This window comes from Schistosoma haematobium, chromosome 2 (assembly GCF_000699445.3).
Source record: "Schistosoma haematobium chromosome 2, whole genome shotgun sequence".
Lineage (NCBI taxonomy): Eukaryota > Metazoa > Platyhelminthes > Trematoda > Strigeidida > Schistosomatidae > Schistosoma > Schistosoma haematobium.
Window position 1 is genome coordinate 42775747 of NC_067197.1, and position 27574 is coordinate 42803320.

The 27574-nt window shown below is 37.1% G+C and overlaps 1 protein-coding gene across 2 annotated transcripts in view; it reads right to left on the minus strand.

The window, feature by feature from the left end:
• Positions 1–25: 25 nt before the first annotated feature.
• Positions 26–27574, minus strand: part of MS3_00007017 (uncharacterized protein) — a 63375-nt gene continuing 35826 nt past the window's right edge. For both annotated transcript variants that reach the window (XM_051215273.1, XM_051215272.1), the window contains 3 exons: positions 11131–11263; positions 9532–9911; positions 26–458 (listed from right to left, as the gene is read on the minus strand). In XM_051215273.1, coding sequence (XP_051068474.1) covers positions 38–458; positions 9532–9911; positions 11131–11263 — 934 coding nt within the window. In that variant the 3' untranslated portion in view covers positions 26–37. The remainder of the gene's footprint in view (positions 459–9531; positions 9912–11130; positions 11264–27574) is intronic.

Genomic DNA, 27574 nt, shown 5'->3' on the forward strand with positions numbered 1-27574 from the left:
AATTGGATGAAAAATAGTTAGATTCACTATGACCCAGTCATGGGACAGTGTCTAAATCAACTACTCTTCGTCTTGATATCTGGGTGTTTCTAAGGGCTTTAGTTTCAAGGCCTGTTGAGGAGATCAAATCAGACGCGTATCGTGGTAACTTCCAGGAATTCTGAGGTTCAAACCTCTGGTTCTTATTTCGCAGTTCGTTGTATATGATTTTACAGAAAAACATGTGAAAAATAGCGATCAGTAAGACCAAACTAATCCAAAAAAGCCATGGTAACCCGCCGAATGCATGTCCATGTCTATGCAATGTAATTATATCATGTCTGGGTGCTGGACCGGGAGATATTTTAACATAACGTAGAGTTTGACTGTACTTCTTGAGCTCTCCGAGTTCAGTTCCTAGATACATTAGTGCTGTAGGCGGTATACTTACGGTAAATGGCACGACGAGTCTAGTACTCCTATAAAGCAAAAAAAAATAATCTGTCGAAAGGTCAAGATCATTAGAAAAATACATAGTTTGCAAAAAGTGCATTATGGTTAGGGAGTTACACTGTACTTTGTAGACGCATAACATGACTTGGAATGAAATGATTTGTTTAAGGGTTTTAGCTGCCTAACCATTAACTAAGGAGTGGGTGCTTATAATGGAAATAATGCAAAGCTCAAGTATTACTGAGTCTAGTTGTAGATCATACATGCTGTTGTACACTGAGCAGTACATGTATTCGTCTACTTGAGGTACTGAATAGTGAAGTGGGTGGGTAATCAGTAATTTTAGGTTTTGGGCAGCAATCATAGAAATAAAGGATGTACTGGCAATGTGTTTTAAGAACCACTTCACACTGCCCTAACAGACACCAAGAAAGCAGTGAATCAAGATAATATAAGGTATTTTTGCAATGATAATCCGATGAGTGCGAAATATAAAAGTAGTATGAAACATAATCAAGTGAAGGTTAAGAATGAGCGTAACTGCGACTATGTATCCCACTCAAGGTACTCAACTTAGCAGACACTGGGAGTATGCACCGCTATCAGATGCTAGAATTAATAGCTGGTGGTTCCAAGGTCAGTTTCCGTGTCATCTAATCTCAATACTATTCTAGAGGACTTCGGTGCTAGTGTTCATGTAACATCAGTACAGGAAAACGGTGAGCTTGGCTAATATCCCCACCACTTAACCAGATATAAATCGAAATCTCATTTACCGACTTGCGATCTTACTAGTGCAACTGATTGTTGTCCCAAGGGTACGTATTTCAGAAGTGAATAAAACTTGTATAACATGATGGTTGTTTTTATACGGTCTATTGAAATAGCAGTTTGTGTCGTCGGTACCTACCCTACAGTCGGTCGATAAATAGTGTTTATATCAAGGCTTTTGTTATCTGCGACTCATCAGCTCTACTTATTCAAGTGTCTTCCACGAAAAGAAGGCGGAATTTGCGCCCGCTTCAGCGAAAGACTACTTGTCTTAGTGGGATTTGATAAGTAGCTAAGTTCTACTTAACATTATCCGACTTTCGTCACGCGACCACAATTTATACCTAACATCTGAAATCCAAGAACTCTGAATAGCGTAATACGAACAAGTAAAGGGTTTCTAGTGATTACTTACCATGAATAGGTGTGATCGACATGCATACTAAGCAACGCACAGACTTTCATCCGAGTATACACACAGGTATACCTATCCTGTGAGCAAATATGCACACCAGTAACACAGGTTTTATTCCGCGTATCTCATAGCATACATATAGGTATGTTCACGTGCCTGGGAAGATATGTGTTCGCCACTCCCTTGGGGACATATTCGCTACACCAGATTGTCTCTTACACATTACATGCATATCATTGGGCACATGTCTATCGCCCCATTACTTCCTGACACACACATAAGCATAAACATTCTCTCATGAGAGGTTGTTGGTCGTCTCTTCCTGGCTTAATTACTTACTTACTTACGCCTGTTACTCCCAATGGAGCATAGGCCGCTGACCAGCATTCTCCAACCCACTCTGTCCTGGGCCTTCTTTTCTAGTTCCATCCAATTCTTGTTCATTTTTCTCATGTCTATCTCCATTTCTCGGCGTAATGTGTTCTTTGGTCTTCCTCTTTTCCTTTGACCTTCAGGATTCCATGTGAGGGCTTGTCTTGTGACGCAGTTGGGTGCCTTCCTCAATGTGTGTCCTATCCACTTCCAGCGCTTCTTCCTGATTTGTTCCTCCACTGGGATCTGGTTTGTTCTCTCCCACAGTACGTTGTTGCTAATACTGTCCAGCCAATGGATCTGAAGTATTTTGCGTAGACAATTGTTAATAAACACCTGTATTTTCTGGATGATGGCTTTTGTAGTTCTCCAGGTTTCTGCCCCATACAGTGGAACTGTCTTGACATTTGTATTGAAAATCCTGATCTTGGTGTTGGTTGACAGTTGCTTTGAGTTCCAGATGTTCCTCAGTTGTAAATATGCTGCTCTTGCTTTGCCGATCCGCGCCTTCACATCTGCATCAGATCCACCCTGTTCATCAATGATGTTGCCCAAATACGCAAAGGTTTTTACATCTTCCAAATCTTCTCCGTCAATTGTGATTGGATTGGTGCATTCTGTGTTGTATCGGAGAATCCTGCTTTTCCCTTTGTGTATATTGAGACCTACTGCTGCTGAGGCTGCTGCCACACTGGTCGTCTTTTCCTGCATCTGTTGTTGCGTTTGGGATAGAAAGGCCAGATCATCTGCGAAGTCCAGATCGTCCAACTGCATCCTAGATGTCCATTGTATCCCGTGCTTCCCTTCAGATATTGACGTCTTCATGATCCAGTCGATCACCAGGAGAAAGAGAAAGGGTGAGAGTAAGCAACCTTGCCTAACACCGGTCTTCACTTCGAACGACCTGGGACTTGTTGCTGAGGACTATCTTGAATTTGTTGAGTTTGTTAGTATCCTGGAGAAAGGCCGTATTGAACTTTTGTGATACTGTCTGCCCCGTTGTCCAGTGCTTCTTGAGTTTCAATTTCATCTTGGCGACCAGTAAGTGATGATCTGATGCTATATCAGCTCCTCTCTTGGTTCTCACGTCCTCTATAGTCCTCCTGAACGTTTTGTTGATGCAAATATGGTCGATTTGGTTTTGTGTAGAGTGATCCAGTGAAGTCCATGTGGTTTTGTGTATGAGTTTATGTGGGAATATGGTGCCGCCTATAACCAGCTTATTGAAGGCACATAGATTTGCAAATCTCTCACCATTTTCGTTTCTTTCTCCCAGTCCGTGTCGTCCCATGATGTCTTCATATCCAGTGTTGTCCGTTCCAACCTTGGCGTTGAAATCTCCCATCAGAATGGTCAGGTCCTTTGTTGGGCACTTCTCGACGATTGACTGCATCCTATTGTAGAATTGATCTTTAGCTTCTTCATTGTAGTCGTTGGTAGGCGCATAGCATTGGATGATGTTCATTGAAATGCCCTCTTTCTTTGTTTTAAACGAGGCTTTGATGATCCTTGGTCCATGAGATTCCCATCCTATAAGTGCATTTTGCGCTTGTTTGGACAGCATCAATGCAACTCCTTGTGTATGTGGTGCATTTTCTTCTTCATGGCCGGAGTATAACAGGAGCTCTCCTGTAGTTAGTCGTTGTTGTCCAACTTGTGTCCAGTGTGTTTCACTGATCCCAAGTACCTCTAGGTTGTATGCTCTCATTTCTGCAGCAATTTGGAAGGCTCTTCCGGTGTCCCACATTGTACGAACATTCCATGTACCTAAATAAATGGTCGCTCTGGTTGTCAGAAGGGGCATCGGCCTCGTAACTTCCGAAGGGATTCGGCTTTCATCATGAGGCGTCATAATTCTTCTAAATGAAGATTTTCTGACTCCCAGGGCAGAGTTTAAAAGGTTTGAATAATTTTTTTCTGGTTAGCGTTTTTTTAGCGAGTTAGTTTTCTACGGGATGGGGACGCTAACCCCATGCCCAACTCTCCTCCTTTATCCGGGCTTGGGACCGGCAGTAGCCCCCGGAGGGACTACAGGCATTTGCTGCTAACTCTTTTTGTCTTTGATCTGATTAACAGGCTCCTCATTTTATTAGACATAGGGCAGACAATATTTCAGCCGGCGTTTCCTTCGTACGACACCACACGCATCCCTTTTGAATATACCTACATATATGAACTACATAAGCCCGAAGACTTCTGCAATTCTTGTATATAAGCATACAAATCAAATGGCTCAGTGCGGTTATGTGAGCCTCAAGTTGATCAAAGATACAATAGAGTGTGTAATCAGTTTGTTCTCCGTTGACCGCCTAGGTTGGTTGGCAAGGCTCCCCCTACTACCCAGCAGCGACACGAGGCCTTAGGTCGGGATGGGGTGCCAGTGGAAGTTATTATGGTCTATTCATTGAGATGGAATGTCAAATCATCACTTGAATATTTGCTTGATTTGGACTGCCATATTTAGGCGTTAAAGCTTCCTGCATAAATTACTACGTTTGAGTGCTGGGTTTTTCTGAGAAGGTTGAGTAATATTCAACAAAACTGACCTCTACGTTTAAGCTGTAGCCAGTTTGGAATCCAAAGAACAAAGACACGTATCTTGACCTTTCGAAAATCTTACAAGCTCATCCAACTGAGGATACTACAGATAAATATCAATTGGGATTTCACTCGGAAGTGTCTGTTTTTCAACTAATGAGGCCTATAGGTTGGTTTGACAAAATGTGAATGTCGGAAACTCAAATATGTGGTGCAACCTTGCGAAACCGGAAATCCGACTTTGTTAACTCGAATTGTTAACACCGGCTGCTTACGTGGAGGAATCCGAGATCTAAGTAAATAATTTGACTAAAGGAAAGGAGCAAAACATAGGAATCTAGGGAAACAATCGGCGATGAAAATACTGGGTTAAAATGTCTCTGTAGGTCGGATGAAAGTAATATCTGAATGTTGTTTACTAGGAAGATGAAAGTGTTCCCGCTTAACAACTAAACATGCATTATAGTTTTCAAAAAGATCATGGATACATCGAGATAAAACATCTTGACTCAGAATAACTTTTTCATTTATAGTATCGTGCTTCTGTTCTGAACAAACGCAACCCAAGTCGTTCCCTATATGCTAATATTCTATTAAGTTTATTCATCTTTTCATTTCTCAGATGACTCTTTATAATAGTATCAGGTGATAATCTGTTCATTGATTCCTGTTTCTTTCCATATGATATTGAAACAGTTCATTCATCGTCTCAGTAGGTAGCTGTTTTTCCACTTGTCCTTATTTGACCCCTTCAATTCAGGCGAAATCTTATTTTTGACGTTATTTTAAATAAATTTATCAGATATACAGAAATAACATAGTTTTGTTAAAATAAAACAACAGAATATTACTGTTACTGAATTAGATCAAAACGTAAATAACGGTCTCCGTATTTCTGAAAGACTATTGATTTAAACAGAATAATCCAACTGAACGACTCACTTGAGAGAGTAACTCACTTCTGATTGATTACAGTTTACTCTCTATTTTGACCAGTAACACTTAAGGTGTTACAACTATTTTCTATCAGGATACGCGGTTTTGTGAAACAAAACTTGTGTTACAGCACATGTTCCAAAGATAGTAATGTTTATCCCCTGACATAAGTTAAATTGGGTTAAATAACTCATATATCACGCAAAAGTTTATTTTCAGTATAGGGTTGTGGAGATGATTAAGTTTTTGATTCATATCATGAACCGATTGATGTTAGACCACCATGGAAAACCTCAAAGCACTGGACGGCCGTTTCGTCCTATTGTAGGACTCCTCAGCAGTGCGCGTCCACGATTCCGCTCGAGGGATTCGAACCCAGGGCCTTCAGTCTCGTGCGCGAACGCTTAACCTACTGGACCACTGAAATGGCCGGTATCCAAACGTGTTAATATCTAACCTCAACCAATCCACGAAATTGCGCGACCATCTTTCATTGTACTGAGGTAGATACCTATCTCTACCCGACATGGATTAACTCCACTGGTCACGGCTTCTCACTAGAACTCTGAGAATTGCCTCACGAAGCTAGCCACCAGTGAGCACATGGTAATTATCAATATAGGGTTGTGAAGATCGTTAAATTTTTGATTCAGATCATGAACCGATCGAATCCCGCGAGCGGGACCGGGTGTGCGCACTGCTGAGGAGTCCCACAACAGGACGAAACGGCCGTCCAGTGCTTCCAGGTTTTCAATAGTGGTCTGACACCAACTGGTTCATGATATGAATCAAAAAGTTTATTTACACGGTTATACCGTTTTGTTATATAAGAGGACTCATTTCTGCTGGTGAACAATTGATTGTTTTTTAGCATCTGCTATTCCGGACATTGTATAAAAAAAAATCAATTTTTAGGAGTAGTTATCCCTCAGTAACAAAAATCATATTAAGTCAGTCAATTGATACACAATCAAGATCCATACAAGTATAATTCTTTCGTTATACGAGAAGTTCCTGCATGGTCGACAGCAGTGACCTTTAGTCTACACAGCACACAGTCTATTAATTAGTGAAAAAGATATTTTGTTCATTTTACTACTCTTAACAGAAAGAAACATTGTAGTGAAAAAGTATCCAAAATATATCAGTTACCTACAGAAGTACAAATAAACAATTATATGTTTAACTAGACAAGGCGAAAAGTGTAACTTGTGTATCTAATCACTATGCTGAGAGTTTACTTCGTGAATTCATGAGGTAGTTCTATCGTGAACAATCTCATGACATACAAGTAGGAAGAGTACAAATGAGTTATATTCCAATGCCTAATTCATAATCTATGGATTTTCATATAATAAGCAGCGATATCCTATTTTTGAACCTTATATATTATATGGTTAGTAACCGATGACATAGTGAAATAAAACTTATTTTCAGATTATTAAAACTCACAACACAAAAAATAGATATCAGAAGGGGTTTTGTGGAGATTTCAGTAATCTCTATAGTTGAGATCGTGAGTCAATTGAAGCTAGACTACCATGGAAAACCTGGAAGCACCAGACGGCCATTTCGTCCTACTGTGGGACTCCTTAGCAGTGCGCATCCACGATCCTACCTCGCGGGATTCGAACCTAGGACCTATCAGTTTCGCGCGCAAGCGCTTAACCTCTAGACCACTGAGATGGCCGGTATCCAAACGTGTTAATGTCTAAATTCAACCAATCGATGAAACTGAGCAACATATCTACCATTGTCATCAGTGAGTTACTGTCTCACAACAGACCCAGTTGGACTCCACTGGTCACTGGTTTTCACAAGAACTACAGGATATACCTCTTGGAGACCGTCAGAAGGGGTTTTGTGGATATTATAGTAATTTTAATAGTTAAGATCATGAGTCAATTGAAGCTAAACCACTATGGATGATATTTATGCGAATATCCACATCTACTGAAATACAGTATTCATCTAGACAATTTCTATATAGCCGTGAAAATCTGTTCTCCATTCTACGAATCTATATTTTCAGTTAGAATTCAAATGTTGTCTGCTCCCCAGTATAATTAGTTATACGTTCATAATCTTATAAACAATCAACCAGTGTTCTACGCCTAAACTTACTCAACTGGTGGTGTCGCTATACATAAATAACTCTCCAATATATATATAATGACAGAATATATACCAATAGATGAAGATACAGCTATGTGATATAGTACTGATCTATTCATTACCAGAATTCTTTACACTGAGAACAACTTAAGTAGTGTAAATTACTTTATAATACAAAAGGAGTTATCAGGAGGGGTTTTAAGGAGATTTTAGTAATTTCAATAATTGAAATCATGAGTCAATGGTGGACGGTGGCATAATTTCGTGGATTAGTTGAAGTTAGACATTAACACCGTTGGATGCCGGCCATCTCAGTGGTCTAGTGGTTAAGCGCTTGCACGCGAGACTGATAAGTTCTGTGGTTCGAATCTCGCGGGGGGCCGGATTCGTCGATGCCCATTGCTGAGGAATCCCACAATAGGATGAAACGGATGTCCAATGCTTCCAGGTTTTCTATGGTGGTCTAGCTTTAATTGACTCATGATTTCAATGATTGAAGTTACAAAAGTAATTACATAAATCGCCAATAGTTGTTTAGGTAAGGATTGTTGCTAAGGTAACATACAATCGATTATTTATTTAAGATAAACCAAATTAAAATACACTTTATTATTTTATTATAGAAGATTAATAATCTATGCTAGTTAGTTATTTTTAAAATCACATTCTAATTTCTTTAATTTTCTGGGATAAAATCTACTTTTATCGATCGTTTGTGAGGGGGTAGAGAAAAAAAAATATTTTTTTAAATGTTTGATCAAAGACGACCTTTGATCACATGATCTTTATCTATAACCTTGATTGTGATTGGCCGATTAGATTAATAAAGAGAGTAGATGAAAAATAACCAGCATAGATAATAATAATAAAAGAGTCTTATTGACAAATATCAATGTATAGAGGCGAAGAAAACATTACGAATCAGTGAACATTATGTAATATGATAGATGACAGTAATTTTTTTGGAAAGACTATAATTTATGGATGAACCAATCAGATATTAGCAAGAAATTCATTCATCCAACAATTCGAAAATAACCGGAGGTTTTACTTCTTAGAGCATAACAATTATCTTTTTGTTTGATTGAGATCATGAATCGATTGTTATTAGACCTTCATTGAACTTCGAGAATTCTCTTAAAAACCTATTCACTAATGGGAAGATGGGGTTGTGGAGATTGTTAAATCTTGGATTGTGATCATGAATCGATTAATGTTAGATTGAAGGTTCTGGGTTTGAATCCATCTTGTAGTATCATTGGTGGCCATCGATGAGGAGTCCCATACTGGGACGAAACGGTCATTCGGTGCTTTCAGATTTTCAATGGTGATCTAACATCAATCAGTTTATGATATCAATCTAAAACGTAGTAATCTCTATAACCTTATACTGATAATTATCCTTTTATTTATATTCCGACTATTGAATATTATAAGTGGATTGGTAGTAATATGAATAAACCCTTAAGATAACTAAGTTGAAATACCAAAAATATTTTTTTACTGAAAATGGTGTCTATTGCTTGTGTCATGCTGTAATGATTCATTATTTCTGGCTAGAAATCGATAATAGTTATAAAGATGCATTTAATCCTCGATAACAGATAGCTATTTATTGCATAACTACTGATTTCTCCGAATAATTCTAAAAGTCACATTAAATCATATGCATACATATATATCACGAGGCAAGCCCTAACTTGGAATCCTGAAGGGAAGCGTAAAAGAGCAAGGCCAAAGAACACATTACGTCGGGAAATAGAAGCAGATATGAAAAGGATCTATAGGAACTGGAAAGGATTGCTCAGGATAGGGTTGGATGGAGAATGCTGGTGAGTGGCCTATTCTCCTTCACGAGGAGTAACAGGCGTAAGTATGTAATACATATATCATCATACAAAAAAATCTCCATTACAATATATCCTAAAGTGAAAAATATTTAAGACACTTACTTGACTAGAACTGGTGTTGAATAACAAGCAGCTGGACAAACATAAAGTGAACTATTTAATGCATCATTCTCTAATTTAATAAAGAAATTTATAGCTTGAAGAATGGAATTACTATTTTCATATACATTATTAGATAATGATGAAGATAATAATGTTGTAAGACTTGGAGAACGCCATACAGATAATTCAACAGCCATTAAATGTGGTGAACTAATACTACCTTCACGAGATAATAGACGTATTTCAAAATTTGCATAAACACCTGGTTTATTTAAATGAATTCGACGGAATAGAATATCACGATATAATGAATCTGTTGGATAATCAAATGATATATGATCATAGCCTACATAGAACGAACCGATACTACGAAGTACAGCCTAAAAGAATAAATAAATAACATATAGAATTTAGAATATAAAATGTTTTGCTTAATTCGTTTTACAGTTATCTTTGATAGAATTCATAGTGAATAAAATAGTGGCGTTTGAAGCGAACGGTACTGGGTTTGAATCTCGGAGTGAATATCAACCCTAAGATGCAGGTACATCCAGCTGACGAGTCCCAAATAGGACGAAACACGCTTCAAACTGGATTCCACTGCTAGCCACTATTCATCTTTGCTTAAAAAGCTTGTGACTATTAAGGCTATATTGAGGCAATCCGCACAGGATGCACATAGGCCAACATAAAACTGATCAATTGCAGTCCTAAATAACCATGGGAAGATACAAATAAAACAACACCAAGCGAATGTAGAATATAAACATATTCCATTTCTATATTAACAACTAAATTCATTTAGGTTAAAAGAAGAATACGAAATCGAAACATTCATTAGGTGGGAGTAACAAAAATGAGTGAATAATCAAGAACGATACTCTACTACTGAGAGGTACTAAATTAGTAATAGTAGCTACCTTTATTTATAGGAAAGATATAGTTAAACTATAGTGACTGTCATTGGACGATAGAAAGATACTTGATTACTTACATAATCAGTTAATCTCAAGTCTCCTTTCAAAAAAGGAACCGAAAAACACCAGCTTAAAGTTGTAAATTGCATGATGTGGATGCCCAAGCTTTCTAATACTACTGTAATATGACAGATGTTTGAAGGATGACTTTCTGTTTTGTGATGTATCAGGGAGATTAGGCTTTCAGATAAAGAGAGACACTACTCCAACACTGTTTGATCAATGTACATAAATATGGTCGAATACTATTATGAAAATTCGATAGTTGTAAGTATATTACAGTTTTGAGGTCCGCTGAACAGAGTGCAGGCTTTAAAAAACTATTGTGAAACTCGAATCATACATCTTACACACTTAACTGTAATATAACGAACTGGTAATAAAACGCAGATATTGCAAAACTTTGATGATTGTAAGTACATGTATTCATCTTCTTTCTTTATTAATGTCAAGTATAATGGGAGATAACGATAAACCCTGTTACACCCATCGTTTAGAATGGGTTAATTGTTCAAATCAATAAGACCAAACCTATCATTTTCAAAACTTATTCTAACTTCATATGAAATAGGCACGGAATGAAAATCCTCCCCCCCAAAAAAAGAATGACAATCCTACATACCTGATGAACACCATAAACACCGGATCGGAGTAATTTCTCACATCCACCATCAATTAATATATGACGCCATGACTGTATTAAATTATGCATAGATGAAAGCGATGTAACAGGTTGCCATAATGAATTTGTTTCTCTATTTAGATAATATGATTAAATAAAGTTTAGAGAAAACAATATATCAAACGAAATGTTTAGAGTATAATATACAAAGAATGTCAAATGTAAATGTTATTGAACATAACAATATACTACTGAAATTCTATTTAAAAGTAACATTGTAAGCGTCCTTGCTATTTTTCTCAATTTAAAAAGTAAACAAATTGACATGTACCGAAAAGAAAAGAAAGTCTCATCAACAATGTATCAAATCGAATAGCAACAAAAACATCAAGTTATAAATGAGATAAAAACGAATATGTTAATAAGCTTCTTCAATTGCACAACCTTAAATTATTCTTAAATAAATTGTAACTATAAACAAGATCCAATCCATTTAACATTGTACAGCACAATAAACAGAATAAGCACCCTCACACGAGACTAATAGGTTCTGGGTTCAAATCTCGCCTAGACCGGATCGTGGATGCACACTACTGAGGAGTCCAACAATAGGACGAAATAGCCATCCAGTGCTTCCAGGTTTTCCATAGTGGTCTAACTTCAATTGACTCATGATCTCAACCATTGAAAATAAAAAGGGACTAAAAGGAAATTAGAGAAAAAAACCCTATTGTATACGTTTCTATCCTAAAGTTCATTGATGTATGAAAAAATAAGAGTTATGTGTGCTGTAAACTACTTTGTCCTTACATAAGCACAAAAATACACACACACACATTGATTGACTAAAACAGATAAACATAATAAACAAATACAGCATATGCATGAATATATGACATTTGAAGGAATAATTATCTATCTGTTCACTTGTAAATAGATATTACAAGGTATTTCAAGCTCAAAATATAATGAAGATTATATATGATTGCAAGATGTCACACGTAACACTTATTTATGTTGCTATGGCCAAAAGTATACAAGGGGAGGAATATCAGTACATTGTCATTCAACATGTTCAAAATAAATAACTTCAGGTTATTTATGATTTCCCTATAATTTAATTACCCTCAAAATCATATATTAAATGACATGTTACATTGAATATTTCTAATTATTCAATCTTCCATTATCTGAGACAATTGTATGATACAACAAAGAAGCTCGTTGGAAATTACCGCAAACTAGAACGATTAGTGAAAGGCAAGGAAAGGAAAGTAATCACTAACACTGAGGAACAGCGAAACAGATGGGTGCAGCACTTTAAGGAACTTTTGAATCGAACAGCTCCACTGAATCAACCCAACATCAAAGCATCACCCACAGACCTAACAATCGATGTTGGCTCACCAATAATTGAAGAGATCAGCATGGCCATCAGACAAATCAAAAGCGGCAAAGCAGCGGGACCACACAATATTCCAGAAGATACAAGTGTTTATTAAAAATTGCTTAAGCAAAATACTTCGGACCCGTTGGCCAGACACTATCAGCAACAATCTTCTGTAGGAGAGAACAAACAAGATCCCAGCGGAGGAAGAAATCAGGAAGAAGCGCTGGAAGTGGATAGGACACACACTGACGAAAGCACACAACCACGTCACAAGGCAAGCCCTCACATGGAATCCTCAAGGTCAAAGGAGAAGATCAAAGAATACATTACGCCGACAAAATGGAGACAGATATGAGAAGAATGAACAACAATTGGATAGAAATAGAAAAGAAGGCCCAGGACAAATGGCGTCGGAGAATGCTGGTCGGCGACCACGTGTATAGTTATTCCGATCAATGATCGCGTGAATCAATTATGCACAGCACGAACAGGCCAAAGTTGACCTATTCCGCTTACACGACAGTCAAACTCGTTAATGTTAGCAATGGCGGCATGCCTTACAATGGCCCTAGGGAACACTGAAAAGCAACCACCAGTATGAATGAAATCGGTTAACCAACAAACCAATTTTTCGCATGAACAGTCAGCAAAACTTGCCAAAGCAATGCCGAGCCGTCCACAATAACAATGGCGAACCTCCAGTTTCATATGAGACCTTCAACTCTACATAGTCTCAACGAGTTAACTATTTTATTATGCCCATAAATAACTACGCAGAAAGCTTGGAGATCTACGAAAGTCATCATCCAGAAGATACAAGTGTTTATTAACAGTCGTTTACGTCGGATCCGTTGGCCGGACACTATCAGCAACAATCTACTGTAGGAGAGAATAAACAAGATCCCAGTGGAGGAAGAAGCACTGGAAGTAGATAGGACACACATTGGGGAAAGCACCCAACTACGTCATAAGGCAAGCCCTCACATGGAATCCTTAAGGCCAAAGGAGAAGAGGAAAACCAAAGAACACATTACTCCGAGAAACGGATGCAGACATGAGGAGAATAAACAACAATTGGATAGAACTAGAAAAGAAGGCCCAGGACAGATTGCGTCGGAGAATGCTGGTTGGAGACCTATGCTCCACTAGGAGTAACAGGCGTAAGTAAGTAATCATCCACTATCTACGTAGAATTCGGGACAAATCTGTATGGGTCGACGGTACAGCGATGCATAATAACACGAAAAACAGCGGAAATTAAAAAGATGAAGAGCAGAGAATGAGAGATATTGGTCCCTACCCTAGTGGAAACTAAACATACGTGATATAGTTCAAAAGGGACGAATGAGATCCAGTTATAAAGTGTGGACTCAAGATTTATGGGGAGGCATGGAATAAATTCATATGCTTTATTACCACTATCAAACCCTGACCATGTTACTCAAGATCTACAGACATAGATTAGGACCATTACTCGCAGTTCGAATAGAAAATCTGGATATACCGACAGGAGACAGATTACGAATCGTTGATGAAGTGTCTTGACTTTTGACGCAAAATTCATTCACCCATATGGCTAAACAGAACTCTTGGATTATATAGCTGATGTCAACTTGTGATGAAAATAGTAAATGTAGTTACTGACTTTAACTTCTAGTCCTAAGTCCTAGTTCTAATTTCTCAGACTGATTCATAAACCTATTTTGAGCCTAAGAAGCGGAGTTTCTCAAGGTTACTTTTGTATCGCTTAAAGGTCGTCAATAAATTATAGTCTCACCGCTTCTGTTCGTATTGAGGATCTTTATCCAAGTACTTGTGTATAGAATTTTGTGGTATAAGATTAAACATGTCATGAACACCAAATAACAGTTCATACTGACACCAAATACTAACTGTAAATTGGTGTTACAGCCTGAAAGATAACACTTAAATGCTTTAAGCAGTGGGTAATGAACTACAATAATGAATGGTATACACACCAGCAGAGAAACGTATACAATCACACTGGATTGTAAATTTTAATCTCTCATACAAGTGGTCATCATAAAACACTCGTACATAAGACAACTTTCCCCTTTTATAAACACTGCAGTAGCGGGATACGCTGATAGATGGATTGTTCAGATTAAGTGAATTTAGTTATAAAAAAACTTACATGAACTGATAAACCTATAAGTTATGCAAACTATCAACAGTATCTAAGTAAATTACAATTTATGATTGAAAATGTAATGATTTTTAATAATTTAGTGCTATCCTGAGTGCTTGTATTGTATAAAAGTGTAGGACATACGTATAGAAGCTAGGAATGCATCATTACGTAGGATTTATTTCTGGTTAAACAAGTACATGCTCCAGAAAAATACAAACTAAATTCATTCACATCAAGAAAAAAAGATAACAAAGATATTTGTTAAAGAAAAGTTGAAAAGAGATAAACAAAGAAAAGTCGATGTGTTTGACATTTTATTTATTTAGACACACAAAAATTGATACAAAGAGTGAGCAAATAGATATGCGCCACATAAATCATTCTATTCGTGTGTGGGCTGTGATAATGCCCGGGTGCCCAAACCGAAATAGGTCGTTTTCATAGGGAGACACACCCGGAGCCATTCGACTTAAAGATCTGATCACACAAGGCAGTGCAGCAACGTCAAGAAATGCAGTTCCATGGTAGCCAGTAGGTGGTTTTCTTAGGGGGTCACACTCGGAGCCTTCGGCCTAAAGGTCTGATCCACTTGGCAGTGAAGAAACGTAAGGAGATGCAGTCCCATGGTAGCTAGTGACCAATAATTGGTTCATACGCCATTTGTTCTTTCAGGATCATGGAACCCATGTGCACCATTGGTTTGGAATCAGGGTTTTTAAACTCACCTAGGTGGACTATATGTCCACCAACGCGGTTAAAGCGCCGGACATTTGCTTTTCGTCCTCTCAATATCACAAACAACAGTAATGCCGCGAGAAGGTAGTGGGTAGAACTTCCCTGTCAGTGGTTGTATGCACGTGGCCATGTGAGAGCACTTCGAAAGGGCGAGCCGACCCTCCTCACTCTCGGTCGTACCAGGGCATTTTGGGGGGCAAATAAAATCGAAAGTCAGAATCAAAATTGACAACTGGCAATTCATTTTGGATATACACATAAGAGGAAAGAGACAATCAAATAACCACTTCCATAACAGAATATTATTTACAACGGTAAGTAACTTTAAAAGATTAGAATTAGAAAGCACTAGTCACTGATCATAAGGTATTCTCATCACAAAATTAAATGTAGAACTATGTTGATAGTAAAATCGCAATTGGCTGGTGTATTGAGTCACTTTATTTATTTATTTGAACATATAAATATTGGTACAAAGGGGCAACGAATACATATGCGCCACACAAATCATTCTATTCGTGTGTGGGCTGTGATACTGCCCGGGTGCCCAAACCGAAGCAAGTGGTTTTCTTAGGGAACCACACTCGGATCTACCCGACCTAAAGGTCTGATCTACAAGGCAATAGAGTAACTTTAAGAGATGCAATCCCATGGTAGCTAGTGACTAGAAATTCGTTCATATGTCATTTTTTCCTTCAGAATCATGGAGACCATATGCACCATTGATTTGGAATCATGGTTTACCATATCTCCGACCGTTGTTGCTACCTTGACGTGGTGGTTGGGCTTGTCTATCGTGATGAAGCAACTGAGTTGCACTGGCTTGAACAACCGTTCCTCAAGGTCCTACCACGCCAGACATGTCGGTTGAATAACGGTAAGACTAAAAACAGCAAACCCAAGGTCTGAAGGAGAAGTCGTACTGCTGACTGTACACAGGTGTGACGGTAGTAAGGTGTTTCCTTCAGACAACAAGCATAACAGCGATGCTGCCTTCACACAAGGAGGGATGGGGTTAGAAAAGGTTGAGCCAAAAGTGCACATCCCGCCTTATCCTATGGATATCCATCTCCGGCGGTAAGGTCTCAACAAGTACGGAGCTAACACAAAAATTACCCATAAAAAGGTCGTGTGTGACCGATCTCAAGCAGTTGTCCCTTGGGCATTACGGTCACACTCCCAGGTCACTAAGACCACCTCTAATCCAATTTCCTTTTCAGGTACCTCCAGAAGAACCCTTCTATGGTGTGGGCAACCGGGAAGTGATAACCGCCCTCATACCTATAACAGCACTCAAGACCACTGTATTCATAATCAACCTTCCTCTTCAATTCCTATTGTTCCTCCCACATCGACTTTCAACGCTTAACTTTCTCTTTCGGCTTCCTCCTCAAGTGTCACCATAGCCAACGATTCTAGTGCGCAAAACACTGTCCCAGTTCTACTGAAACCTCACTCCAAACTACACATTGGAGCCTTCAACATACACACCCTTTGCATATCCACCAACCCGGTTAAATCATCGAACATTGAATACCATTACAACAGATCCCATGAATCTAAACATAGTTGTTGTTTTCTTTTTATCTAATAAACGTATTCTTACTATAAACATAGGTACTTTGTCTTTCTGATAAAACATTAAGTACAAAAATTAACATTAGAATAATACATTAATAAAGAATAATTTTCTATGAGAAAAACTAATCATTATATTACACCTACGTAGAATTTTATTGAAGTAGTATTGGATGAATTGGATAAACGCCTACATACTCTCTCTCTCTCTCTCTCTCTCTATATATATATATATATATATATATATATATATATATATATATATATATATAACTATTATTATGATTGAGAGATAGTAACATAATTCCATATTATTCTAAAGCTTATTTTCAAAATTAAAATAGTTACTATGATTATGATTATTATTATTATTATCACTGACGTAAATCCTTTCTGTGTTTGCATTAACAACTAATATGATACTATAGAAAGAGATCACAAGATGATGATGATGATGATGAGGTGGTGGTGGTGGTGGTGGAGTAGGACAATCCTAAATGAATTTTACTCAAGTTATATTGAGATAATATTGATAATGATAATAATTCACCTTTTGAATGTATAAATAGAATGAACCAGTAAGAGATTATATATATATATATATATATATATATATATATATATATATATATATATATATATATATATAGGGCCAGAAACAAAAAAGAATAAAAGAGATAGGGTGAGTGAGTGATATGGAAAAGATTAATAAAGTAATCTATTGTAATTTTTTATGTGAAAAGAGAAAAAAATTTACGGGAGACAGGAAGGGGTGGTTAGAAAAAGTTACGTATTTTTGTCAAGTATAAAATAAAAACACTGTTTATAGACAATAAATATGTGGTGCGTGCTACTTATATTGATATAAGTAGTATATGACGTGAGTCAGGAATGTAATGTCTAGCGGCAGAAAATGAGGAAGATCAAGAAAGGAAGAGCGGGAACATTTTGCAAATTAAGCATCATAGTATGATATTTCTATTTTACCAAGTAACTCGGTAATTTTATGCTAAATATAATTCGATTGTCCTCACCTGTGTTCTCCTTCACTGCAAAGATATATGTGTATCTAAGCCGTGAAGATCAGTATTATTCTGTGTTAGTAATTAGGAAAAAATAAATGAAAATGAAGTGAAAACGAATAATTCTAAGGAACATTAGATAATTTAGCTATTTCAAATGATAAATTAAAATAAACTAAGAAATTATAAATACTTACATAAAATTATTATTATTTATTTTAACACATAGATATTGGTACAAGGAGGCACCAAATACATATACGCCACACAAATCTCATTCGATATGTGTGAGGGCTGTGATAATGCCCGGGTGCCCAACCCGAAACAGGTGGTTTTCTTAGGGGGCCACTCCCCGAGCCTTTGACCTAAAGGTCTAATCCACAAGGCAGTGGAGCATCGTAAGGAGATGCAGTCCCATGGAAGCCGGTGGCCGAAAATTGGTTCATATGCCATTTGTTCCTGCATGATACTGGAGCTCATGTACACCATTGGTTTGGGATCCGGTTAAAGCGCCGGACATTCGCTTTTCGTCCTCTCATTTCCATAGACAACACCCGTGGTGCGAGAATGCAGTGAGTAGGTCTTCCCTGGCAGAGGCTGTATGCGCGTGACCGTGTGAGAGTATTTGGAGAGGGAGGGCGGGCCCACCCCACTCTCGGCCATACCAGGGCATTCGGGCGCACTTACATTAAAAGCCATTTAGGAATGTATTGTACTTATTAAAAACTTGGGTTAATTATTGTTTGGAATATTTCTCTCAAAATTTACAAAAAGGATAATAATATTTAAGAGTGCCCCAAATGCCCTGGAATGGCCGAGGGTGGGGATGTCCTACTCATTGCCTTCTCGTGACGTGGATGTTGTTTACGAAATTAAGAGGACGAAAATCGAGTGCTTTAACCGGCACATGGGCTCCACGATCCTGAAGGAACAAATGGCGTATGAACCAATTGTTCATCACCGGCTACCATCGGACTGTATCTCGTAACGTTGCTCCACTGCCTTATGGATCAGAACTTTAGATCAAAGACTCGGGGTGTGTCCTCCTGAGAAAACCACCTATTTCGGTTTGGGCACCCGGACAGTATCACAGCCCACACACAAATCAAGTGACTTCTGTAAAGCATAAGTATTTAATGCCCCTTTGTATCAAGATTTATGTGTTTCTCTTCCAGTTCCATTGACGTGATAAAACAAGTGTATGAAATTTATATCTGTGGAATTAACTTTCGGTTTTACACACTAAATACAACACACACAAACATATTAACCCCTATGTTTAGTTGCTACTATGGTATTCTTCATTGAGCACTAGTAATAAGGGAATATTAACATTTACAGTATGACTAAATAAAATGTTTTGATAACGCGATGGTGTTTGAAGCAAATGGTACTCGGTTTGAGACCCAGAGTGAACATGAACTCTCAGATGCAGGTACAGCCAGCTGATGAGTCCCAAATAGGACAATACGCGCGTCAAACTGAATTCCACTGCTAGTCACTATCCATCTTCGCTTATAAAGCTTGTGCATTAGGGCAATATGCATAGTATACACAGATTCTAATAACAGACTGATCAATTGTATTCTTAAACCTCAATGGGAAGATTCAAGCAAACAATACCAAGTAAGTTTTTAATTCACTTTTTAGACAAAAAATTAAAACAATCTCGTAGGCCTCCACACCTAGAATGATCGATTGAGAAGAATCAGTATTTCTTGATGATCATAATTATAGTCACTAATAAAAATGGATAAGATCATGAGTCAGTTGAAGCTAGACTACCATGGAAAATCTGGAAGCACTGGATGGCCGTTTCGTCCCATTGCGGGGCTTCTCAGCAGTGCGCACCCACGACCTGGCCCCTTGCGAGATTCGAAATTAGACATTAACACCGCTGGATACCGGCCGGCTCAGTGGTCTAGTGGTTAAGTGCTCGCGCGCGAAACCAATAGGTCATGGGTTCGTATCTCGCAGGGGGTGAGGTCGTGGATGCGCACTGCTGAGGAGTTCCACAATAGGACGAAACGGTCATCCAGTGCTTCCAGGTCTCCCATGGTGGTCTAACTTTAACTGACTCATGATCTTAACCATTGAAATTACTATAATATCCACAAAACCCATCTGATAAAAATGGATAAGTTGAACAAATATTGGAATTCTAAATAAATTAGTCAATAATAGTTTTATCTCATGTAAAAATGGTAATCACAATCAATACCGTATTCATCAGTACTTTTAAGAGCTAACAATTAATAATTAGATTGTAATGGATACTACTCACAAGGATATTTGCAAGTAATGTGTATTGAAACGTGACATTGAAGTTGTGATAATTATTGAACAAAAATGAAAAGTTTCAGTGTAAAACATATAGGAGGATACAAATGAATGATTGAAGGTTATGTATATGCATTATGTAAATACTTTGTAACTTTTCACTATATATATATATATATATATATATATATATATATATATATATATATATATATATATATATATATATACAAGCAATTCCTATTACTAAGAGTTTCATATGAACAATATAATATAGATAATGAATACTTTTCATGTTATATATAAGATAAATGGTTACATAAATCATTGGATCCCTTAAAGCTTATGTTAAATGTTTTCTATGTTTATTATAAATCAGAATGTATACACTAATGTCTCATAATAAATAATCGATATATTTGAATGTTCCATCGGTTGGAAAACTGAATTTCAAAACGTTTCATAACTTAGTCGCTTTATTCAGTAAGTAAATATAAATAGCCAAATTAAATGAACCGAAGTCTAAATAATATAAATGAATAAGTCCAACATATTCAATACAATAAGAAAACAGGTCTGATTATACTAATGATACGTCATTAAAGTACACGGTTAGGCAATGTATGTATGTACATTTGAGTGAATGTGAGAAATGTGAAGGAATATAACTAAACTGCATATTCACTAATAAGGTGAGAGTTGAATGTAATGAATGTAGTTCCATGGATAAATTGGCTTAAGTTAAATAAATAGTTAGTCTTTTCTTTCTATTAAGTTTAGTTGGAAGAAAGTCTCCAGTGCTAGCACCTCCGATTGTGAAGCTAGACAATTTGAGTTTGAACCTCAAAAGGAATATCGTTTCCCTCAATACTGCAGGGGCACCGTGTTGAAGACCATCAGATAAGATTTCCAACCGACTATCTACAACCACCTACCATTAAAAAGGAAATACACACCAGTCCTTGGTTTTCAGGAGTCATTTGTTTGGCACGCTATTTTAAATTACAACATGTTTAATAAATGTTAAGTATAAAGTTTATTATATACAGTGTGATATCCATTAACATGAGCATGTATGCAGCTGTTTAAATTGTAAGTAGTAGTAATTCAGCTAATTATTTGAAAAATTACGTTCGTTTATTAGTGTCTATAGTGCGAATTGAAAGGATAAAGATGCTATCAGATTAATGGAATGATATCTGAAGCCTTAAAGAAAGTGATTAATCAACGGCCAAGGAGTTGTACCAACTGAGCCATTTTATAAAGTTGATCATCAATTCAAATGTCCTAGTACGGCCGAGATTGAGGAGAGTCAGCTTTCCCTCTCAAAATTCTCTCACATGGCCACGCATATACAGCCACTGTCAGACAAGTTCTACTTACTAACTTCTCGAGGCATTACTGTTGTTTACGAAATTGAGACGACGAAAAGTGAATGTCCCGCACTTTAACCGGGTTGGTGAACATGGAGGATCCACCTAGGGGAGTTGGAAAACTCTTAAATCAAAAACGATATAATATAAGGAGAATCTAAAGTGTATAGATATCTTACTTGTAAAAGTGTGTTATCTCATGATTGTTAAGGATAATCAAAGATAAATTAATATTTCATTCATTTGATTTTAATTACTTTTTCTTCGAACTAACTAAAGAAGTACGGTAGATTATTCCACTGATCAACGATAAGCACTTTATAGTATTAGAAATAAGAAGCAATAACATAATGTAACAAGATTCACACTCATACACAGGTATATAATGAATTGAACGTTATCTACTGGTTAAGAATCTGTCAGACAAGTGAAGAATTGTCATTGAAATCTTTTATCGATCACATTGTAGGTAAGTAAATGAGAGAGAGTGAGAGATAAGAAAAAGAATATGTACTCTAACATCATATGATTTTTATACAACCAGGTATATAGTCCAAAGGTGCCTTATCGATAATGATAGTAGTAATAATAACAGAAAATAAGATTAAAAAAAGAGAGGACACTAGATTTTAGCGCAACAACACAGATTAATTAATAAATCGACCTAGCAAATCAACCACGTACACACTCAAGTATTGATATTACGTTTACATTATATGAATAGGCATTGCTCCAAGCACCTCAATACGAACGAGTTTGGGGAGGGTCCTCTTTCACTTTCGAAGTCCTCTGATATAGCCACATGTCTACAGTCTACGCCAGAGAAGTCGTACACATTTTCCCTCGACGGGTGTTCTTATAAAGGTGAGAGGACGAAAAACGGTTTTCACTGATTGAGTTGAGTTAGTAGGTACGAATAAACCATCTAGGAGAGTTGGAACACCTGGATTCCAAACCTATAAGATAAATGAGCTTCAGGATTCTGAAGGAATCAATGGCGCATGAACCTATTTTAATTGCCAGATACCATGGGACTGTATCGACCGACAATGCTTCGTTACCTTGTGAATTAAATCCTTAGATCCATTATGAGAACCTACTGGTCCCCGTTAAACAGCCGAGCAGTATCGTAACTCATACAAAGGCAACCGATGGTCGAAGTACTGAGAAAAACATTAAAACAATAAGTGTGAGTAAAGGAAATAAGGAACGGTCTATTTGTTAAAGTTTATCCTTCAATCTTGTCTGAGTACTATCTGTAAATCGAACGAGCACAAAATCTGGGTAGAGTAACAACTATTGATTTTCATCAATTACTTCATATCAAACCAGACGTAGTATTTTTCAAATTCGTTAGGTTAGTAAATTCAAAGAAAATTCTATCGACGCAATTCAATGAAAGTTTGAAGTTTAGATTATCATCAAGTTTGAGCTCCCATGAATGAATTATTCAGATGAAGATTCATAAGGACTACATAACTTGTTCTCGGTTAGTTGCAAATTCTATACCAGAGCACTCAACACCAATGTGTTGAGTGAAACCATTCAAAGAAAACATCATGCATCAGAAATTTGTTACGAAATTAGATTGAAATACATTATGTGGTGAATTGCATATTGTGCAGATAAGAATAGTTATTTAACTTGAACATATGTAATATACCGTACACAAGGATACTTTGTGTATATCGGCATTATTATTATTGGTACAAGGAGGCACCAAATAGATATGCGCCACATAAATCATTCGACTTGTGTGATGGTTGTGATACTGCCCACATGTCCAAACCGAAATAGGTGGTTTTCTTATGGAGCCGCTCTCCGAGCCTTTAACTTAGAGTTATAATCCACAAGACAGTGGAGCAACGTAAGGAGATGTAGTCCCATGGTAGCCATTGGCCAATAATTGGTTCATATGCCATTTGTTCTTTCAGGATCTTGGATTCCATGTTCACCATTGGTTTGGAATCAGGGTTTTCTAACTCCCTTAGATGGATCCTCAATACCCACCAACCTTGTTTAACGGCCGGAGATTTGCTTTTCGTCCTCTCAATATCGCAAACAACAGAGATGTCGTGAGAAGGCAGGGAGTAGGAATTGCGTGACAGTGGCTGTATACGTGTGGCCATATGAGGGCATTTCGAAAGGGAGAGCTGACTCTCCCCACTCTCAGCAATACCAAAGCATCCTTCCTGTCATTTATACGTGTATAGATACATTCATGTTCAAAAATATCTTGGTAAATAAATTGAAGTTTTATGTGAACTGTCTAAAGCCTTTGAATTTATCCAAGTTATCCCCAAAAGTCAAAGTGAACTCATCACTATGTTTACCTCAAAGAATATAAGGTGAGACTATAATTTATGGATGACCTTTGAGCGACGGTAAACTGACTTTGAGAGTGTCCACCTGATTACTAGGACCAAATGAGGGTTATAAACCAGTGTATGAGGAATTAGAATTCTCATTTGCAGTTGATGGTTAAGGTTGGGAATTAGATTTTGGGGTATTTATCACGAACTGACATCAGCTATAATGTCAAAATGATATTTGGCCAAATGAGTGAGTGAATTTCGCGCCAAAAATCCGAGACCTGTTATCTTATACTTGATTAGTTCGTCCATAAATTATAATTTCATCGAATAAAGTATTAGATTCATGACCCGTTAAACTACTACTTACTACTTGTCAATAGTTCATACATTATATATCTGTATATATCATGACATGTTGGGTATTATTAATTTTCAAAGCAATCCGTTCAAGTAAATAAAATCGGAAAAAACAAACAAACAAAGAAATCAAATCGATATGATTGTTACTAAGCAGAAGTAAAAGTAGCTTTTTTAAGTAGAAGCAGAAAGAAAAAAGAAAGGTTTAACAAAGAAAATCAATATCGTTCTCAAAATAAACAAAGAACACAATATACAAGATAATAGTAATAATAACCCCCCCAGATATTTATAATTCTTTATTGATTGATTTGGCATGAATATTATTATTGTTATAGAATATACTCTAGAAAATTGCCATCTCGAGGTAGAATAAATAGTTGATCAACTGATCGATCGATCGATGGACCGTTCGATCAATGAATCAATGAACAAATCGATGCGATATAAATTTCACTATGATTGAATTCAATGTTGTGAATTGTCTTTTTTTTTTGTTATTCATCTTTTTCATTAAATGAATGTATATGATGATAGCGTAAAGATTATGGAAAGAATATGGCGCCAAAATGACTATTATTCTTGTAAAATTTATATTTTCAGAAGCGGTTTTGTGAAGATTTTAAAAATTTCAATAGTTGAGATCATGAGTCAATTGAAGCCAGACCACCATGGAAAACCTGGATGCACTGGACGGCCGTCTCGTCCTAGTATGGGACTCCTCAACAGTGCTCATGCGCGATATCGACCCTTGCGTGATTTGAACCCAGGACCTATTTCTAAAATCTCCACAATACCGCTTCTGACAATAATTATCTGCTCACTAGTGATTGACTTCAAGAGACACTCCTGAAGTTCTAGTGAGAAGCCGTGACCAGTGGAGTTCAACCAGGTCTGTTGTGAGATATCAGCTCACTGAAGACAATGGTGATGGTGGCGCAATTTCGTGGATTGGTTGAAGTTAGACATCGACACTGTTGGATACCGTTTCAGTGGTCTAATGGTAAAGCGCTCGCGCGCGAGACTGGTATGTCCTGGGTTCAAATCACGTGAGGGTCGATATCGTGCATGCGCACTGCTGAGTAAATCCATACTAGGACGAAACGGCCGTCCAGTGATTCCAGGTTTTCCATGGTGGTTTAGCTTTAATTGACTCATGATTTTAACTATTGAAATTGATATATATAAGTTGAAAAACAACTCATAAAATTACAAATTCAATTGATGTTGTTCTACTTGTATCTTCTCATTGATATTTAGGACTGTAATTGATCAGTCTCTTATTGACATATGTGGATCTTGTGCATATTACCTCGATATTGCCTTAGTTCACAAGCATTCTAAAGAAACATGGATAGTGGATAGTAGTGGAATCCAGTTTGACGCATGTTTCATCCTATTTATGACTTATCAGTTGGATATATCTACATTCCAAGACTCAATAGCTAAGTGTATAAGGTGATGGTGTTTGAAGCGAATGGTAGTGGGTTCGAGACCCAGAGTGAACATCAACTTTGGGATGCAAGTGCATTCAGCTGATGAGTCCCAAATAGGATGAAACGCGCTTTGTCCTGGATTCCACTGCTAGCTACTAACCATCTTTGCTTATAAGATTACAAAGGTTTATGAACTCCCATCTTATTTTTCCCATGGCTGCTTTAAGTACAACACATAAGATAATCATTTTAAATATCGCTATAGTTACATTAGTAAGACTGAGATCAGTAACTTAACCCGAAAAAGCGGGAAGAAAACACGTTCATCATCAACCAATTTGTTAGAGGAAATGAATTAATTGCAGAGATGTTCATTGATAAGTTAAGTAAATCTGGACAAATGGCTCGATAAGTAGTTCGATAATCGAACACCTTGTGAACTCAATCAAGATAGACTGTGTGTTCAAAGTCATCTACAAGATAAGTAGAAACCTTCCAAAGACAGTTATATTGCATCTTCTTAACATTACCAAAGTAATAGCTATACATCTGGGAAAATCAGAATTATGTGTTCAAAAGAGATTGGTATAATTGCTACTTCTACTATGGTCTTTATGTCTTCTTCCTTTATAAGCATCTGCTTCCCCTTCCATCTTCTACCCCTGCTCCAACTGGTTTATTTCTGTTTCTACAACCTTCCTGATTACATTTTATTTCAATTTCAACATTTTATCTTATCATGCTGAACTACCCTTTGCCAATGATCATTTCCCAGATAAAAAAGAAAGTTTTATTGCCTGTGTTTATTCTACCTTATTGTCACTGTCTAACAGAAACAATGATGAGACTAATCTATGGACGACCTTTGAGAGACCTTGAGGGTGTTTACCTATTTACTAGGGATAAATGAGGTTCATAAAGCAGTTTGATGATTTGAAGTTGATGGTTAGATTCAGGAATTAGATTTTGGGGTTTTCATCACGAACTGACATCAGCTATAATGCCAAGACTCTATTTAGCCACCAAATGAGTGAATGAATTTCGCGCCAAAATCTAAAACCTGTTACAGTAAATCTGAATGGTTTGTCCATAAATTATAGTCTCGCCGAAACAATGACTACATATTATAAGCAAAGATGGTTAGTAGCTAGCAGTGGAATCCAGGACAAAGCGCGTTTCATCCTATTTGGGACTCATCAGCTGAATGCACTTGCATCCCAAAGTTGATGTTCACTCTGGGTCTCGAACCCACTACCATTCGCTTCAAACACCATCACCTTATACACTTAGCTATTGAGTCTTGGAATGTAGATATATCCAACTGATAAGTCATAAATAGGATGAAACATGCGTCAAACTGGATTCCACTACTATCCACTATCCATGTTTCTTTAGAATGCTTGTGAACTAAGGCAATATCGAGGTAATATGCACAAGATCCACATATGTCAATAAGAGACTGATCAATTACAGTCCTAAATATCAATGAGAAGATACAAGTAGAACAACATCAATTGTGATTGTATAGCTTTGTAAATGAATTCATTGAGAAAAAAAGAGAACTCTTCAGTAAACCAATTTTTCTTGATAAACTCTAGACAAAGAAAACTAATCTATATAAATCAGACAGCTCACGTGTCACCTCAAGGTCATAAATGAGTAAGAAAATATGAAAAGGATATGCTATTGGAGGATATGATATGAAATACACATTTGGTCAAGGCCATAGACAATATTTTCTAGTCTAGGTCAGAAGGATAAATATATATATATACCTATTATTTATAGGTCTTCTCTTTTACTGTA